Source organism: Pseudopipra pipra, chromosome 22 (genome assembly GCF_036250125.1).
Source record: "Pseudopipra pipra isolate bDixPip1 chromosome 22, bDixPip1.hap1, whole genome shotgun sequence".
Taxonomy (NCBI): Eukaryota; Metazoa; Chordata; class Aves; order Passeriformes; family Pipridae; genus Pseudopipra; species Pseudopipra pipra.
The window spans coordinates 7,817,935-7,835,121 of record NC_087570.1 but is presented as its reverse complement, the minus strand read 5'-3'; the positions used below and the strand labels follow the sequence as shown (position 1 = coordinate 7,835,121).

Sequence of the window (17,187 nt, the reverse complement as noted above, 5' to 3'; positions counted from 1 at the left end):
GGTTCCTTCTGCAGCTCTTTTACCACATCTCTGCCAGTTTAGAATGTATTTCATCAGGACCCTCTCTTTTCCCTTCCAGCAACTCGCACATCCAGCCAAGTGAACTTCCCCATTGACTTCTTTGAACACAACCAGCAGCTCACAGATGTGGAGTTTGGAGGCAATGACCTGCTGCAGGTGTACAATGCTCAGCAGATAAAGCACCGCCTCAATTCCACAGGCATGTACGTGGCCAACACAAAGGTAAGTGGGGTGATTCGGGGATTCTTTTGGGCTTCTTGGGTGACATCATTGCTCATATTGACAGCATGCTGTGTCTTAGGAGTCTACTTTGTTCAAATGAACCTGTACAAATCCTGTAATTAGGAAACAGTGGAGACACCTCTGTACAGAATCAGATTCTTGGCTTGAGAGTGAATTTTTGAGCTGTGATTTGTCTTCTGCAGCCTGGGGGTTTCACCATCGAAGTGACAAACAATAACAGCACAATGGTGATGACGGGCATGCGGATCCAGATCGGCACCCAGGCCATAGAACGAGCTCCCTCCTACCTGGAGATCTTTGGCCGCACCATGCAGCTCAACATGACCAGGGCCCGTTGGTTTGACTTCCCCTTCACCCGGGAGGAAGCCTTGCAGGCTGACAAAAAACTCACCGTCTTCAGTAAGTCTTTGTTAATTGCTTAGTTTGACTTCACTGATGGTTTTGTTTGGGTGGGTTGAAGCTATCCTGCTTCACCTCACAGCAGGGAATTTTCACAATCTGTTTGACTTGACTACAAAAACAGTTCGAGGGCTGAGCCCTGAACACTTAATAACTTTATTTATGGCCCAGTTTCTTGCTGCAGTGAATGAATGTTCGGTAGCTCAGCTCGATAATTTTGTTTTGAGCCAATAGAGAAGGAAAATGGCCTTGGAAAGGAGATGACTCTGTGAGTGGCTGTGTTTTAATGACACAGTGTAATCGCTGTCCTGACATTGAGAGGAGGCTTGTTTGTATTCAAAAGCAATGGCTCTATTAGTTCTTAAGAAATTTCTCTCATCACTGCAGTTGGGGCTTCTGTGGATCCTGCTGGAGTCACCATGATGGATTCCATAAAAATTTATGGCAAAACCAAAGAACAGTTTGGATGGCCTGATGAGCCCCCCGAGGACTTCCCATCTGCTTCAGTGAGCAATGTTTGTCCCCCAAACCTGAATCAAGGGAATAGCACTGGAGACACAGAGTCAGCTGCCCCTGCTGCTGCCAGTGGGACTGTCCTGGAGAGGTATTTCCACAGTCTTTCCTTTCTTTCTCCTTGAAAATGGGTGGTTGCTCTGGAGGGGACTTAGGTGCACTTGTGTGCTTAACTGGGAGAACTGAAGAGAATTAGTAAAATTGTTCTCACTGTCTTACAAAGCAACAACTGAAAAGTCAATGATTATCTTGTAAGGAGGGTTTGTGCTCACTCTTGATTTCTCTGGTGGAGTAGATGCATAGATCTGTGTGCCTGCTTTGCGTTGCCAAGTTCATTTGTTTCAGCAGCCTTGGGGAGCTAAAAGAGATTTCTACTGCCTTGGTACATTCTTTCATTTCAAACTGGCCCTTTTCGTTCTCTAGAGCTCACAAAAGTCAGGCCTCTGAAGTTAAGCTCAGTTTTGAGGAGGGCTTTGTGTGTGACCCTGCTTTAGGCTTGTGGTTCCCACCAACTTATCTTGTGGCCCATGTGTCTCAGACTGAGCTGTTGTGCTGGAGAAAGTGTTGGGTTTTTTCTCCTCAATATCCCTACTGAGAGCCAAACCCCAGGGGCAACCAGGACATATATTTAGTACAAGAAATAAAACTTGTGTTCTGTTTTATATTCATCCCGTGTTCTTCCTCTGAGCTTGTACAGTCTGTGCGTAAGAGTTGTAGAAAGCCTGGCAAGCAGCAAGGACAGGAGGGAAACAGAGCAAGGGGGAACTAGCACTGCTGAAAACTGAGCATTTTAAAGGGATATGCTGCTCAACTGTGAGGAAATGGTGGTTAATTTTTTCTGACTGAAATTCTCAGGTAAAGGGTCAGAGCTTGAAGTGGCAGTTAGCTCCAGCTGAAGGACTTGTTCAGCCATCTTTTAATATTTTGGCTATTGGTTCACGGGAGTTTTTTCCCTTGGTTATTTTCCCTTTACTTCCCTCCTCTGCTGTGACATCCCCACAAGATGTCCCTCTCAACACAGACATGCGTTTTCCAGAGCAGTGGGGATTATAGTCTAAAAATTCAGATCCAAAAAAAATATTCTTAATATTTGGTGTTACAGAATGCAGTATGGTTACCTTCTAAAGGGCCTCCTGAGTGGACACAGCTAATGGCAGTCAGGAGGTAGCTTTTCTGTCAGGCACCAAACCAGAAGTTTGGTGCTATATTTAAATTCAAGCTTGGGTGGTGCTTTAAGTGATGCTTGGCTTCTCTGTGCAGGTGCCCTGGATCTCCTTTCTTTGTTTGGCTTTAGCCCAGTGTGTGCTGCCCAGGTAGAGAGAGCTGTGCTTAGACTGAGTGTGCAGAGCGCTCTCCTGGCTTCCTGATCCCCCCATTTAGTTTGCCTTTTGATTAGAATGTGTTCTAGGGAGTTTTTCTGTGAGCTTTACACATTTTTTTTTTCCTTTTTCTTTGCTCCCCCAAAGTTCTGACACTGAGTCCCTAACCACCCTGGACCGGTTAGTATCCATCCTTTTCTCTGCACGAGTGCGTGTGTGTCAGAGAGACAGAACACATGGTGTGGCTTTTGTTGACTGGGGTTTTCTTTTTGTTTTCTAAGTGACATTTGCATGGCAGATGGTTTAGCCAATGTAAAGATGAGGTGGTTTGCAGATTTTTGCTGTACGCAGCATAACTGTTGCTTGTTTGACAGCAGACTCCTCTCTCTGCTTTGTTCCTTCCTTGCGCCTTCTTATCCCACTTATGTTCCCTGAGAGCTTTCCGGAGGGTGGCTGTGGGTAGGGGGTTGTTATTTATCACCACCAGACCAGACAGTTGTTCCCTCTACCTCGTACCCAATCCTACAGTGCTATTTCTCCCCTTAATGCTCTCTCTTCCCTCCTTTTTCCTGTATCTTCCTGCTCCTTCTGGTGTGTCAGATGGCATTTCAGGTAGTTCTACCTGGAGGCATGGAGTGCTGCTGCAGGGACATTCAGCACTTTGCTGCCAGTTGTAAATCAGCTTTTCCCTTGGGGCAAATGTTTTACCAGCCTGCATTCCTTCTATCCAAACTTTGAACCTCAGCATCTCTCACTTGGGTCAAACCCAGTACTCCAAGTTAATTTTCCTGTGGAATATTTTGTGCTGAAACTCCAAATTAGAAAGAGCAACCTGTGTGAAAACAGCAAGCGAGTAGAATCTTGCTCCCTTAGCAAAGTCGGTTCCGCTTTTTCCCCATGTGTCATAGCCAGCCTTGATCTGCAGTCATCTGTACGTCTGTGGGCCATGGTGAATTGGGACTGTCAAGACAATCCAAGTTATCCCTGCTGCAGGCTGCGTAAGGAAATGTTTTATCCTCTTTGGGAGAGAAAAGCCCCTGTCTTTCAGCTGTGGATTATTAAAGCAGTCCTAAGTTTGTCTGTGAGCGTGAGCCAGGTTTAACTCTGGTCTGTAACACAATGAAATGATATGCATGGTGCCTGTGGCAGGTTTTATCATGCTTTGATTTTGTACTTGGCATTCGTTAGCTGTCTCTGAGCTACTCATGACTGTAGCCTGCATAAAGCAAAGTGCTAAGGAGAGAGAAGGGTTGCTGTACTCAAGCCCGCTTTCCTTTCTCCCTTCAGGCTAGTAGTGAGTTCTTTAGAAGCACTGGAAAGCTGCTTTGCTGTAGGACCAGTCAACGAGAAGGCAAGTAACTTTCTGAATACATTCTTGAGCTTTTCGAGCTGGGGGAGGAGGGGCAAGCTCAGCACTTACCTCCTGCAGCCCCGGGGGCCCGATAGGAGCAGAGCTGCATCCGTTTTGCTCAGAGCACTGATCTGAAAGTTGACTTAGCCAAAAGCATTTGAAACTAGTTTAGAATGACAATTGGTATTTGCATTTATCGCTGGTGGGCTTTTTGTGCTGTAGGGTGACCTCCTTTACAAAAACAGAAGGGTAGAAAGCCCATAAATCTCAAAAGGACTTTTCTTCTGTCGACATGTGAAATGTCTGTTAAATGTCAAACAGTAAATTAGGGGAAGCTATCGAAAGAGTATTGAAGGAAGGCAGAAACTGGCAAGGAGGGGAGGGAGCTGCAGGTACACTGGGGAATCAGACTCATGTATCACCTTCATGATAAATATACTGAATAATGGGTTTTGTCTGTTCTTAGGAGAAGAATAAGATTGCAGCTCAGGAACTGGCTACGATGCTGCTGTCCATGCCAGCTCCTTCCAGCGTGCAGCAGCAAACCAAGAGCCTCTTGGCCAGCCTGCACACCAGTCGCTCAGCGTACCATAACCACAAGGTAAGGAGGTGCAGGGATTTTGGGGCTCCTCTCACTTGCCCGTTTATGCTTGAGGTGCGGCACGGCCCTGGAAAGCCCTTTCACCATGCAGTATAAACTATAAACCTGCTGGCTAATTTCCCTTTAGCTCCTGCTGCCTGCCTGTCTGGCTTTTGTGTTTCACCAAAACTCTATGATTTCTTAGTATTAGTTGTCCTTAGATGACAAGAGTTAAAGTAGCGAGTGCCGAACTTCCCCAGAATCTGTCCTGTGCTTGTACTTCAGCTGCTTTGTTGAGTCAGTTGTTTTTCTTTGCCTGTGTTATCTTTCACTTTATAGGATCAAGCACTGCTAAGCAAAGCCATTCAGTATTTGACTTCCTCAACCAAAGAAGGAAAGGACCTTGATCCTGAAGTATTCCAGAGGCTGGTCATCACTGCTCGATCCATTGCTATTATGAGACCCAACAATCTGGTCCACTACACTGAATCAAAGCTGGAAACAGGTAGATAACTCTATAATTTTCTTTACCTTACTGTTGTCATAATTGAAGCTGTCGTAGGGTTTTGGGTTTGGTTATGACAGGGACTGTATTTGACACATGTCTTCGGTGTATGATAGTCCTCGTAATGAGGACATCAGAGCCTCTAACAAAAGCCATTTCAAATAAACTTGATGATACCCTCGTTAAAGCTTTCCGCTGCACATATCTGACACGTGTTTTTTAATCTGTACAGAGAGTGAAGAAGGGCAAGAGGTCCAGAAACACGTGGAAGGAGAGGGCTGCACGTTTATTACCCAGCTGGTGAACCACTTCTGGAAGCTCCATGCATCAAAACCCAAAAACGCCTTCCTGGCCCCTGCCTGCCTGCCAGGTGTGCCGCTCTTCCTTTGCTGTTGTCAAGCTTTTGAAGGATCCTATTTTAAGTTGATAAACAGAGAAATTTGGCTTGTTCCAAAGGAGGCTTAAAGTGCTAATGATACACTGAGTGCTTTCTGATGTACAGCTGCAAATTCTACTCCAAAGCTTTTGTTCTGGAGTACTTGTATTGTGTCAGTAAAAAGGGACTGGTGATTGATTTATCTGCATTTGGCTTCATGGGTGGTGTTAGAGGATATTCATTGGTGGTGGTACATAGAGTTCACAATATTACATTAGACAGACAAGACTGGCTCAGGCTGGATTGAAAATCAATATATTTGTGGTGTGAACATTGTGCCGTGAAGTCTACAAACAAAAGATCCTTCTGCAGTGTCTCATTCCGTGTTGAAATAGAGAGCGAGCTGATTTCAGTCCTACTTTTATTCCTCCTTAGGTCTCACTCATGTTGAAGCCACAGTCAATGCTTTGGTGGATATTATCCATGGATACTGCACGTGTGAGCTGGATTGTATCCATACAGCATCCAAGATCTACATGCAGATGTTACTTTGCCCGGTGTGTCTCTTGCTCTGCTGTGCTTCAACCTGTAACTGCGCCAGGGGAGGTTTAGGTTGGATATTAGAAACAACTTCTTCATGGAAAGGGCTGTCCAGCCCTCGCACAGGCTGCCCACGGGAGTGGTGGAGTCACCATTCCTGGAGGGATTTAAAAGATGTGAACATGTGGCACGGGGGGGACATGGTTTAGGGGGCTTGCAGTGTTCAGTTTATGGTTGGACTTGATCTTAGAGGGCTTTTTCAACCTAAATGTTTCTGTGATTCTGTAATTACATAAAACTAAATACAGGTAGAATGAGAATACATAGTACAGAATCAAAATAGAGCTGTTCAGCCCTAAACACACAGCCATAAGTGAATGACGGAGGAATTTCTCTCTCTCTGTGTTTTAGTAATGTTTGTCACGTGCTGCATTTGGAATTTTAAGTGTTGCTTTATGGCTCTTGAGGGAAACAGGGAGTTAAGGTAGTGACTTGTGTCTTACATGAATCATGACCAGCAGAGGGGCACAGGTGTTTTAGCCATCTTCCCAAATACTGTGAATAAGCACTTTTACAGCTTAAGAAGTTTAATGATTAACTGTTAACCCTCTAGGATCCAGCAGTGAGCTTTTCTTGCAAACAAGCTTTGATCAGAGTGCTGAGACCACGGAACAAGCGGAGACACGTCACTTTGCCATCCTCCCCTCGCAGCAACACTCCCATGGGTATGGCAGATGCATTCCCCTGCCTACTTCATGCATCAGAAAAGACAGGAAAATAAAGTAGTCTTATTATAAATTGGGACTAAAATCAATCTTTCTCCTTTCTTTTGCTTTGTCTTGTCCCCGAAATGCCTTTTTTAACATTTTATTTCATAAACTGTCACCTCTTCTTTGATATTCTGGGATGCAAAGAGGAGGTTTCTCTGAGGTATTCCCCGTTCAGTGATAGGGAAATCTGATTATTTTATTTAGGGGATAGTAATCCAGACTTAGTAATTTTGTGCATGTTTTCAAGTTCTTATAAATCAGAGATGTGTGCAAACCAAAAGTAGGGTATCAGAGCTCCATCCAAGAGATGTTTATTGATATTGAAGCAAATTGTGGGTGTCATGGAATCTATTGGTAATTGGAGGTAGCTTAGTTTTTCCCAGCATTAATTGTTTGGGCTGATGTGAGGAATTGTGCATTTATTAATGAATCCTTTGTGACTCAGGAGATAAGGATGATGATGACGATGACGACGCAGAAGACAAGCTGCAGAGTTCTGGGATAGCAAATGGTGAACACATCCGACAGGAAAGCCAGGAGCAGAGTGAAGTTGACCACGGGGACTTCGAGATGGTGGTGAGTCCAGAGGTTCTCTTTGGAGCCTTTTAGGTGTGCTAGGACTTGAATTTAATTCAGTTCTGATAGATCAGTTTGTAATGCTCCATTACTGGTTTGGGAAAGCTCTTGCTGTGTTTCCTCTCCATAGTCTGAATCCATGGTTCTGGAGACTTCTGAGAATGTGAATAATGGGAACCCTTCTCCACTGGAGGCTCTTCTGGCTGGAGCAGAGGGATTCCCTCCTATGCTGGATATCCCTCCAGATGCAGATGATGAGACGATGGTGGAATTGGCTATTGCCCTGAGCCTGCAGCAAGATCAGCAAGGTAAGATATGGGAGCCTTTGGCAGGCGAAAAGGGAAGTGGAATATGGGGAAACTGGGAATGAAACAAAGCAAAGCTGTTGGTGTTACCACCAATGACCCAAAGACAGTAGAACTATGAAATGTACAGAAAATGCCAGAGTTAACATAATTCCATAAAAGAAGGACGCTCATGACTTGTTCTGTCCTTGCAGGGAGCAGCAGCAGTGCCCTTGGACTGCAGAGCTTGGGACTGTCTGGCCAAGCCCCCAGTTCCTCTTCTCTCGATGCCGGGACGCTCTCGGATACAACAGCATCAGGTAACTGTTCACTGTGAGGAATTGACCTCTTCCAGATTTTGACCTAAAAAATGGCTTTAAATTGTTTTGTAAATATGGTTTTGAAGAGCCACTTCTTACTGTTGGCTTCTTGTATTTTTGACTGTATTTATGGCCTTTTCCTACTTTGATGGACTCTCAATGTAGACTTTTGAGGAAGTGATTTCCTCGCCTTAAAAGAAAACAGCCAAAACAAAACATGTGCTCTATTTCCTTCGCATTTATAAACAGCCAGACATTCTTCATCAAATAACTTGCATGCCTCTGTATTTGATGAGAAGGTTTCCTCTCAGGATATCTCCCCTCCACTGCTCTTAGCAGGCTTAAACGTACCGATGGACACTCCTCAGTTCCCTTTTCATTTATGGTTGAAAATCGACACAAAAACAAAGCCAAATATTCATGTCTTTCCTTTCATAGCTTATGTGTCTTTTGAAGTTCTCTCCAGGCAGTGTTTTTACTTGTAACAGCTCTCTTTATTCTCTTAGCTCCAGCATCTGACGACGAGGGCAGCACAGCTGCCACCGACGGCTCAACCCTGCGGACGTCGCCCGCGGAGCACGGCGGGAGCGTGGGCTCGGAGAGCGGCGGCAGTGCCGTGGACTCCGTGGCTGGGGAGCACAGCGGTGAGTGGCTCCTGCTGCACCAGCTCTTCTCTGCTCTCCCGGGGCTACCACAGTGAGAGGATGTGGGTAATCCCTGGCAGAGAAGAGATCTCAGTTCCGAGTAGCTGCTGCCATCCATCATTTTATGGTTTCTGCCAAAGTGCCGTACAGACCAAGCATTTCCTCACTTTTTGTGGTTCTGTAGGAGTGTGGAGTCAGCAGTGGATTTGGTTGACCTGTACAATCATGGAATCATGGAATGGTTTGGATTGGAAAGAACCTTAAAGCTCATCTCATCCCACCCTCTGCCATGGGCAGGGACACTTCCCACTATCCCAGGTTGCTCCAAGGCCAGTCCAACCTTGGACACTTCCAGGAATGGGGCAGCCACAGCTTCTCTGGTCATCCTGTACTAATTCTTCACTCACCACCCTCTGAGTAAAGAATTTTTTCCTAATGTCTAATCTAACCCTGCCCTCTCTGAGCTTAAAACCATTGCCCCTTGTCCTGTCACTATCTACCTGTATAAAAAGTCCCTCTTCCTCCTTTTTGTAAGCCCCCTTAAGATACTGAAGGCTGCTATGAGTCTACCTGAAGCCTTCTTTTCTCAGAATGCAGTAGCCTAGAGCAAGACTGAGAGAATTCACTATGCTGCTGGTTAACTCTGGATGGGATAGTATTAATTTCTCTCTTTTTATCAAGGGACTGACACCTGGGTAAAATAATCACAGACTTTTATTAAAATAATTGTCTGCACTGCCCATCCACACCTTGTCTGACTCGGTTTAAATTACTGCTGTGGGACCAGTTCAATTTGGGCCACAAAGATGAAGATGGCAAATGAAAGAATGGCAGGAGTGTGAAGCTGCATCTGGAGAAATGATTCTCTTGTAGCTTTATGAAGAGAGCTAAAGACCCCTCATCTCCTTAGAACCTTGACTCCTATTTACAGTTCAGCTGTGCTGGTTGCTGTGAAGCAAGCCAGATGCGTGGTCAGTCACTCTGACATTGTGTTTCCCTGTTTTTCTCTCTCTTTCCCAGTGTCTGGCCGAAGCAGTGCCTATGGGGACACGACTGCTGAGGGCCACCCGGCTGGGCCAGGCAGTGTCAGCTCGAGCACAGGCGCCATCAGCACCACCACGGGCCAGCAGGAGGGAGAGGGCTCTGAAGGGGAAGGGGAGGCTGAGGGGGACGTCCACACCAGCAACAGGCAAGGGGCTTTGCTTTCCTCTTCTGGAATAACACGTCTGCTTTGTGCTTACACTGTAGAGGAGTGGACTACAGGTGCTGCAATTCATGGTGGGTTCCTTGTGCTGGAAAATGAAAATGGAAAGTCAGAAACACAGACTAGAGCCAACTGACATTGCAAAAGCATGGAGTCCATAAAGTGTAATATCCTGAGCTAGAATATTCTGAGCTGGAAGGGACCCACAAGGACCATCCAGTCCAGCTCCTGGCCCTGCACAGACAGCCCAACAATCCCACCCTGTCCCTGAGAGCATTATCCAAACACTCCTTGAGCTCTGGCAGCCTTGGGGCTGTGACCACTGCCCTGGGGAGCCTGTTCAGTGCCTGACCACCCTCTGTGCAATCACCACATAACGTGGTGCACTCACCCAGCGTGTGTCCCACAGAACTACTGCCTCTGTGAAGTGATGAAAGAGTCCTGCATGAGTCTAGTTAGCAGAGGAATCACTACAATCTTGTGAGCTTGTGAAATTCACTGTTAGGAAAAAAGCGTGTACAAGTGTCCTGAGCACTTTGGAAACATCTGCAGTTTTTCATTCTATGGGAGTAGATGCTCAGTCACTTGTACAGAGTAGTGTGGGGCTGATTTGCAGGATCTGCTTCCAGGCAGTTGGATTCTGCAGGTGGCCAGGCTGGGCAGTGTAGCTCTGAAGTGAATAACTACATCCATTGTCAGATGCTCTGTATCTTGACATCACTTTACGGGGAAGCCTGAGGGAGTCCACTCCTCTTTGGGAGGATTTGATGCCCTTGGGATTTCTGTAGCAAATTGCAGTGCTCTGTTGGAGATGCTGCTGAGTCTGATATGTTTTGAGATGTGTCTGATTGCTGGCTCTGACTTCCCAGGCTGCACATGGTGCGACTGATGTTGCTGGAGAGGCTGCTGCAGAATTTACCTCAGCTGAGGAATGTTGGAGGGGTCCGAGCCATCCCTTACATGCAGGTGAGTGAGGAGGGTCAGGAGTTCAGCCTCAGTCAAACAGTTAATCACTACTAATACTTCAGGTTTCTGTTTGCACATGCTTTTCCCTTTCTCTTTCCTGCCCAGTCACAATGTGTGTCTTTAAAGTGTCACCCATAGATTTTTGCTGGACTTGTACCCTTTCTCAGTATGACTTTACAGCTGACTGATGACCCTGAGGGCTCAAATCATTGAACTCTGATGTATTTGGAAAGATCTTTTGGGTTTATACTGAATGTTCAAATTAGGGTGTGATGTCTCAGGCAGAATGTAGGAAAGAACATAGATAAGTCAAGATAAAATTTGTGCTGTTTTTGAAAGATAATTTATTTATCTTGGAAACATGGAACCTGCCTTGTAATAATTCTCTGACTTTTATTCCCAGGTAATTCTGATGCTCACAACAGACCTAGATGGAGATGATGAGAAAGATAAGGGAGCTTTGGATAACCTTCTGTCCCAGCTGATTGCAGAGCTGGGCATGGACAAAAAGGTGTGTGCACGTGCTCTGAACTTGCTCTTTCTAGACAGGGTTTCTGTCCATGGAGGAATTAGATGTGTGGGGGTCATACAAACACAAACACTGCTGTGTGGATGAGTTCAGGCATTTTATTTCTCTTGCTTTACTTCACGTAAAGTAGAAAATTACATGAGTGGAACTCTCACTGTTTCCTGTTTTTGGCATCCACGAATGAGCATGAAAATTTGTTTTGCTTGAATTAAACTCTGAAAACAGCCATGATCAGTGATGTATGGTTGACATAGGTAGCTTTTCATTTGTGTGGGACTGTTTTCTGGCAGCCAGGCCACTGTTTATGCTTCTATTAAGGCATTTGTACTTCCTTTTTAGTATTACTGCTTGAAGTTAAATTTGAAATGCTTCCTGAGGACCAGAGCACTGAACTTGAGAGGCTTGGGTCACTGCTCAGCTCTGTGATTGAACAAGCAGGATGTGTCTGTTGTTGCAGGATGTGTCTAAAAAAAACGAGCGCTCTCCTGTGAACGAAGTGCACTTGGTGGTGATGAGGCTGCTCAGTGTGTTCATGTCCAGAACCAAGTCAGGATCCAAGACTTCCATTTGTGAGGTGTGTTCTCCAAACTGCTTTGTCAGGGGATGATTTTCTCCCCCTCTGCTCTGCTCTCCTGAGACCCCACCTGGAATACTTTGCACAGTTTTGGGGCCCCCAACATAAGAAGGATATGGAACTGTTGGAGCAAGTCCAGAGGAGGAGCTGGAGCACCTCCCCTATGGACACAGGCTGAGAAAGTTGGGGCTGTTCAGCCTGGAGAAGATTGTATGGAGATATCACAGCACCTTTTGGTGTCTGAGGGGGCTACAGGGAACCTGGAGAGGGACTCTGCATCAGGAACTGGAGTGCCAGGACAAGGAATGGAATCAGATTGAAAGAGAGAAAATTTAGGTTAGATATATGGAGGAAATTCTTCCCTGTGAGGGTGGGGAGGCCCTGGCACAGGTTGCCCAGAGAAGCAGGGCATGTGGTCTGCCCCATCCCTGGAAGTGTCCAAGGCCAGGTTGGATGGGGCTTGGAGCAACCTGGGATAGTGGAAGGTGTCCCTGCCCATGGCAGGGGGTGGAATGGGATGGGCTTCAAGGTCCTTCCAGTCCAAACCACTCTGGGATTCTATGATGCACTTGGGGGGTCACTGAAATAACAGGTCTAAGATTGAAAAAACACTTCAAAGTGCTTTGGAAAAATTTATAAGAAATCTGTAACGTTACTTTACTCTTGTGGAAAAAAATCTCTGAAACTCAGAATGGAGGAAACAGACATGTAAAGACAACTGGATCCACTTGTTTTGTGCAGGGTTTCAGACTGAGCTCAGGGCAGCACGTTAACGATGTTATTTAAAACGGTCGGGCAGATTTTTTCCCTTGCATCTTACCAGTGCTGAAGGGGTTAAAGAGGATTTGTAATGTGATTATTGGAAAGCAATATGCTGCTGTGTCAACGTAAAAGTCGCTAAGAGGATTCCTTAGATATTTGTTGCTAAAAGGTACAGTAATAAGGCATAAAAAGCAGTATGTGTGGTGGGAAGGAGATTAATAAAAAAGCATAGAGGTTAAAAAATTTAGTCTGAACTGCATCAAATTTTAATGAGCTTATGAGCTGTGGGGTTTGTTTGGATTTACAGGGCTGCTTTAATAGTTTTATTTACAGTAGCTTTTTCTCCAGCCTTTGTTATTCACTTGAGCTTCCCACAGAAATCAAAGCTCCTCGTCTCTGAGAATGCAGGTGGAGCAATACCTGGGTGGAGCAGAGCCTGTGAGCGGCAGCTGCAACAGGGACTCTTTCTCTACCAGAATTCATGCCCAGCTGGCCAAAACCCAGATAAACAAATAGAAATCCCAACTTTAAAAAAAAAAAGAAGGAAAAAAAAGAGAAGGGAAAAAAGCCCTAGTTGTCTAATCCATAGCAGAGTGGCCTCTGGCACATGTGTCGAGGGGAGATTAGACTTAAGAGGAGATTTTATTTGTTTTCCTTTACTAAGCACTTGTTCAAAAGAGTCTCTGTAAATATTTGAGTTGCTTTTCATAAACACAAAAAAACCCCAAAAACTCCAACCTCAAACAAACTCCAAACTTAAAAGCTGCCTGCAAAGTTTCATCAAAACCTGCTCTCTTATCCTCACTGTCAGCAAGTGCTGCCTGTGCTCCCAGCTCTTCCAGCTCAGGGTTCTCCGCTATGTCACTGATCCACCTCCTCTCTGTTCCAGTCTTCCTCCCTCATCTCCAGTGCCACTGCTGCTGCCTTGTTGAGCTCTGGTGCTGTTGATTACTGTCTGCATGTGCTGAAGTCGCTGCTGGAGTACTGGAAGAGCCAGCAGAATGATGAGGAGCCAGTAGCCACCAGCCAGCTCCTGAAACCTCACACGACTTCTTCTCCCCCTGACATGAGCCCTTTTTTCCTCCGCCAGTACGTGAAGGTGAGTCCTGCCCTGTGCTCTGAGCTGTATTAAAGGGTGCTGCACAGAAGCAGGGAAAAGCATCCTTGCACAACTAGTTTTCCCTGAGTAGTGCAACCAAAATCCATTCTCTTAGTAGTTACAACTGGGATTGCTCTGAGCTCTCCCAGAGCAACCCAGCACACTGTATCTCTTGGTGCCCTCCTACACCAGCAGTTCTGTGGAGCTGCTGTCACTGTTCCTGGGTGAAGTGTTAATCCTGAAGGGAAGCTTCTCCGTCCTGTGATTCCTTGTGCTTGGCAGGCAGAATTCCTGAACCCTTTCTGGCAAAGTAGCTGAGCAGTGGATGGGATTTGCACACTAAATCCTAGACTTGTTCCACCACCGTGGTGTCTTTATGCCAAGATGCTAGGGGGGTTTGATGTATGCACAGGTGCAGTGAAAAAAGCCTAATTAAATGTAAGAACGTCTCCTAAGTTGAAAGCTCATATGTTAAAATGCCTAATTACTCCAGACCAGCTTGGTGCATCCTCATAGTTGCGGCCCAGTTCAAGGCCTAATGTAGGTATATTGGCCTGGTTGTATTGATCAGCTGGAAGCATTTCTTTTGGCTGTGAAGAATTCTGAGTCCATGAACCAGGATAACAATCATTAGTAAATATTGTATGTGTGTGAAAGAAGTAAATCCCTGCTTTAATAAATATAGAATCTAAATGCAGATTTCTCATAAGGACTGTGTTGGAATTTTCATTAATATGATTCTTAATGCCACAGTCCCCAAACTGTCAATTCCTAAACTATCAATTGACTATCAAAGGGAAAAGTGCAGAAAAGCTTTGTTTTTAGAAAAATCAATAAGTGCACCCTGTCACTTGTCATGGCACCACACTGGGAGTGTTCAGTGCCAGAGCCTGGGGGATTGATGGGTTGCTTCTGCTTTCAGGGTCACGCTGCAGATGTTTTTGAGGCCTACACTCAGCTCCTGACAGAGATGGTGCTGCGGCTGCCCTACCAGATCAAGAAGATTGCAGACACAAACTCCCGCATCCCACCTCCCATCTTTGATCACTCCTGGTTCTACTTTTTGTCCGAGGTAGGCAAGAATGTGCAGATTTTTAACAAAATAGTTCCAGTAAGAATTTCTTTCATGGGAGAGATGAGCTTTTGCAGAACTGGTCTCACATCCATCTCGGATTTTCAATCCCCTTGAAACAAGGTGAACCCTTGACTTTATGTTGTTCCTATTGAACAGGAATCTGTGGGAAAACACACATGAAAAATTAGGTTGCTATTATTTTCTGGAACTCTGTGTTTGCTGCCACAAAGCTCAAAGAGAAAACCTTCTCTGAAATGGTAAAATGTAACATCATGTTTGGCTGTTGGTACTGAGTCCTTAAAAATATCAGGAAGATATTTGGAATTTTTATCTTTTCCATTACTTTGGTTTGCTTCTCCTTGACATAACAAGTTATCTTACGTTTACACAAGTATGAGATAGGATTTCTTAATTAGGCTTGTTTAGCTATTTATTTGAGGTTGTAGATGACAATGGTTTTCAGCAGTGGTTTCAGGATGCTGCAGTATTGCGGTGCGGTGTTTCTACTGCCTGTGACTTACAGGTGACTGTGAGGTACCTTAAATCTGTTGGATTGGTGAATCCATCTCCCATATCTTTTCTTTTTGGAAGAAAGCACACGTTTTTGTTGGCCAGGTGTCCCCTGGTGAGTCCCGTGCTGACATGGCTGTTCTTTGTGTAGTACCTGATGATCCAGCAGACTCCGTTCGTGCGCCGCCAAGTCCGGAAGCTCCTGCTCTTCATCTGTGGCTCCAAGGACAAGTACCGGCAACTCCGGGACCTCCACACCTTGGACTCCCACGTTCGTGGGATCAAAAAGCTCCTGGAAGAGCAAGGGATTTTCCTTCGAGCCAGTGTGGTGACGGCGAGCTCTGGCTCTGCCCTGCAGTACGACACCTTGATCTCCTTGGTGAGGAGAAGTGCTGCTGTCCCAGGAACAAGGGCGGGTTGTGTTGGTGTGTTGGGAAGGCTGATGGGATGTGTGATCCTGTCCTATTGTCCTTTCAGATGGAGCATTTAAAGGCTTGTGCAGAGATTGCCACACAGCGCACGGTGAACTGGCAGAAGTTCTGCATTAAGGATGACTGTGAGTTCTGTCTCTGGGGGTGTTTGAATTAAAGGTGACTGTGAGTTCTGTCTCAGGGGGTATTTGAAGGAGCAGAGGGAGGCCTTGGTGTTGTGGTTTGAATCAAGGCATCTCAGATGGGGCAGCTCAGCAGAGAAGGGGAGACACAGCTGAGAGTTTTGAGTAGGACTGAACTGCTTCCAGTACTAATTATCCCAGTGCCCTAATTACATTTAGTCCTTGGCTAAAGAGCACAATATGGTGTGTTGATAACTTACAGGAATAGGAGATCTGTGTTCTCTTCCTTGTGCTGCCATTATTCCAGCGTTTAATTTGGGATGAACCCCTTTACCTTGGTGTACCCCCACATGTTAGGATTCTGTATTGTAGGGACAGGAAGGTTCTGTGAGTTTGGTCCTTATGGTCAAAAGATTTTTTGGTTTAGGTTGGGGGGTTTTTTTGCCTTTTTTTAAAGTCAGGCTTCAATGTCCTGAAGCTGTGTCAGGAGAAGTTTAAGTTGGATCTCAGGAAAAGGTTATTCCCCCAGAGGATGGTTGGCACCGACCAGGCTCTCCAGGGCAGTGGGCATGGCTCCAAGGCTGCCAGAGCTCCAGGAGCATTTGGACAACGCTCTCAGGGACAGGGTGGGATTTTGGGGGTGTCCTGTGCAGGGCCAAGAGTTGGACTCGGTCCTTGTGGGTCCCTTCTAGCTCAGGATATTCCATGATTGTAGGATTCAGATATTTTCTTCTTTCCTCCACAGCGGTTCTCTATTTCCTGCTCCAAGTCAGCTTCCTGGTGGATGAAGGAGTGTCACCAGTTCTCCTGCAGCTGTTGTCTTGTGCTCTGTGTGGCAGCAAAGTGCTGTCTGTGGCTTCATCCTCTGCATCATCAAGCACCTCTTCCACCTCTACTCCTGCAGCATCAGGCTCTGGGCAGGCGGCAACACAGAGCAAATCCTCCACTAAAAAGAGCAAGAAAGAGGAAAAGGAAAAGGAGCGAGAGGGTGAGCTGTAGCTGGGCCTGTCCTGTGGTGGGTTTAGGGAGGAAGTCTGCTCCTCCCAGCCTCTCTTACTGTTTAGAGAGAGCTACTTTGTCTTGTGGTGATAAATCCCACTGTTGGGGAAGGGTCATGGACTGTGGCACTCACAGGCCACAGCAACAATTAGGAGAGAAGAGCAATTTCACCATATGTAGGCGGGAAAGGGGCAAAGATGAAGCTCTGTGCCCTAAGAGTTGGGCTGAAATTGAGTGGCGAGGACTTCCCAACCCCCCCGTGTTTATTAACTTGAATGGGCTTGAAGTTGTCTAATGGAAGTTACTTCATCTAATAATGAAGTAGCTCCCACTTAACCTGCCTGTCCTGGGTTGTAGGAGGCTGAAATGCTCATGAGGATTAAAACAAGTCCTGGAGATGCACACCCAGTTAGTTCTGCTCTTCAACGATTGTGTTCAGACTTGTTTCCTCTGGCTGCCTTGGAAGCTCTGTTGG

At 45.9% G+C, this 17,187-nt stretch overlaps 1 protein-coding gene across 6 annotated transcripts in view; it reads left to right on the top strand.

Annotated features, from left to right (window-relative positions):
- UBR4 (ubiquitin protein ligase E3 component n-recognin 4) overlaps positions 1 to 17,187 on the top strand; it is an 80,024-nt gene that overhangs the window by 30,052 nt on the left and 32,785 nt on the right. For 2 of the 6 annotated variants that reach the window (XM_064678884.1, XM_064678883.1), the window contains exons 47-69: positions 80 to 243; positions 447 to 663; positions 1,051 to 1,267; positions 2,643 to 2,675; positions 3,783 to 3,846; positions 4,313 to 4,447; positions 4,766 to 4,931; positions 5,164 to 5,301; positions 5,743 to 5,864; positions 6,461 to 6,572; positions 7,063 to 7,193; positions 7,324 to 7,501; positions 7,693 to 7,797; positions 8,286 to 8,441; positions 9,462 to 9,630; positions 10,515 to 10,611; positions 11,015 to 11,122; positions 11,598 to 11,714; positions 13,366 to 13,575; positions 14,498 to 14,647; positions 15,312 to 15,539; positions 15,638 to 15,716; positions 16,459 to 16,701. In XM_064678884.1, coding sequence (XP_064534954.1) covers positions 80 to 243; positions 447 to 663; positions 1,051 to 1,267; positions 2,643 to 2,675; positions 3,783 to 3,846; positions 4,313 to 4,447; positions 4,766 to 4,931; positions 5,164 to 5,301; positions 5,743 to 5,864; positions 6,461 to 6,572; positions 7,063 to 7,193; positions 7,324 to 7,501; positions 7,693 to 7,797; positions 8,286 to 8,441; positions 9,462 to 9,630; positions 10,515 to 10,611; positions 11,015 to 11,122; positions 11,598 to 11,714; positions 13,366 to 13,575; positions 14,498 to 14,647; positions 15,312 to 15,539; positions 15,638 to 15,716; positions 16,459 to 16,701 — 3,339 coding nt within the window. The remainder of the gene's footprint in view (positions 1 to 79; positions 244 to 446; positions 664 to 1,050; positions 1,268 to 2,642; positions 2,676 to 3,782; positions 3,847 to 4,312; positions 4,448 to 4,765; positions 4,932 to 5,163; positions 5,302 to 5,742; positions 5,865 to 6,460; positions 6,573 to 7,062; positions 7,194 to 7,323; positions 7,502 to 7,692; positions 7,798 to 8,285; positions 8,442 to 9,461; positions 9,631 to 10,514; positions 10,612 to 11,014; positions 11,123 to 11,597; positions 11,715 to 13,365; positions 13,576 to 14,497; positions 14,648 to 15,311; positions 15,540 to 15,637; positions 15,717 to 16,458; positions 16,702 to 17,187) is intronic. The other 4 variants (XM_064678886.1, XM_064678885.1, XM_064678889.1 and 1 more) reach the window with 4 other exon arrangements.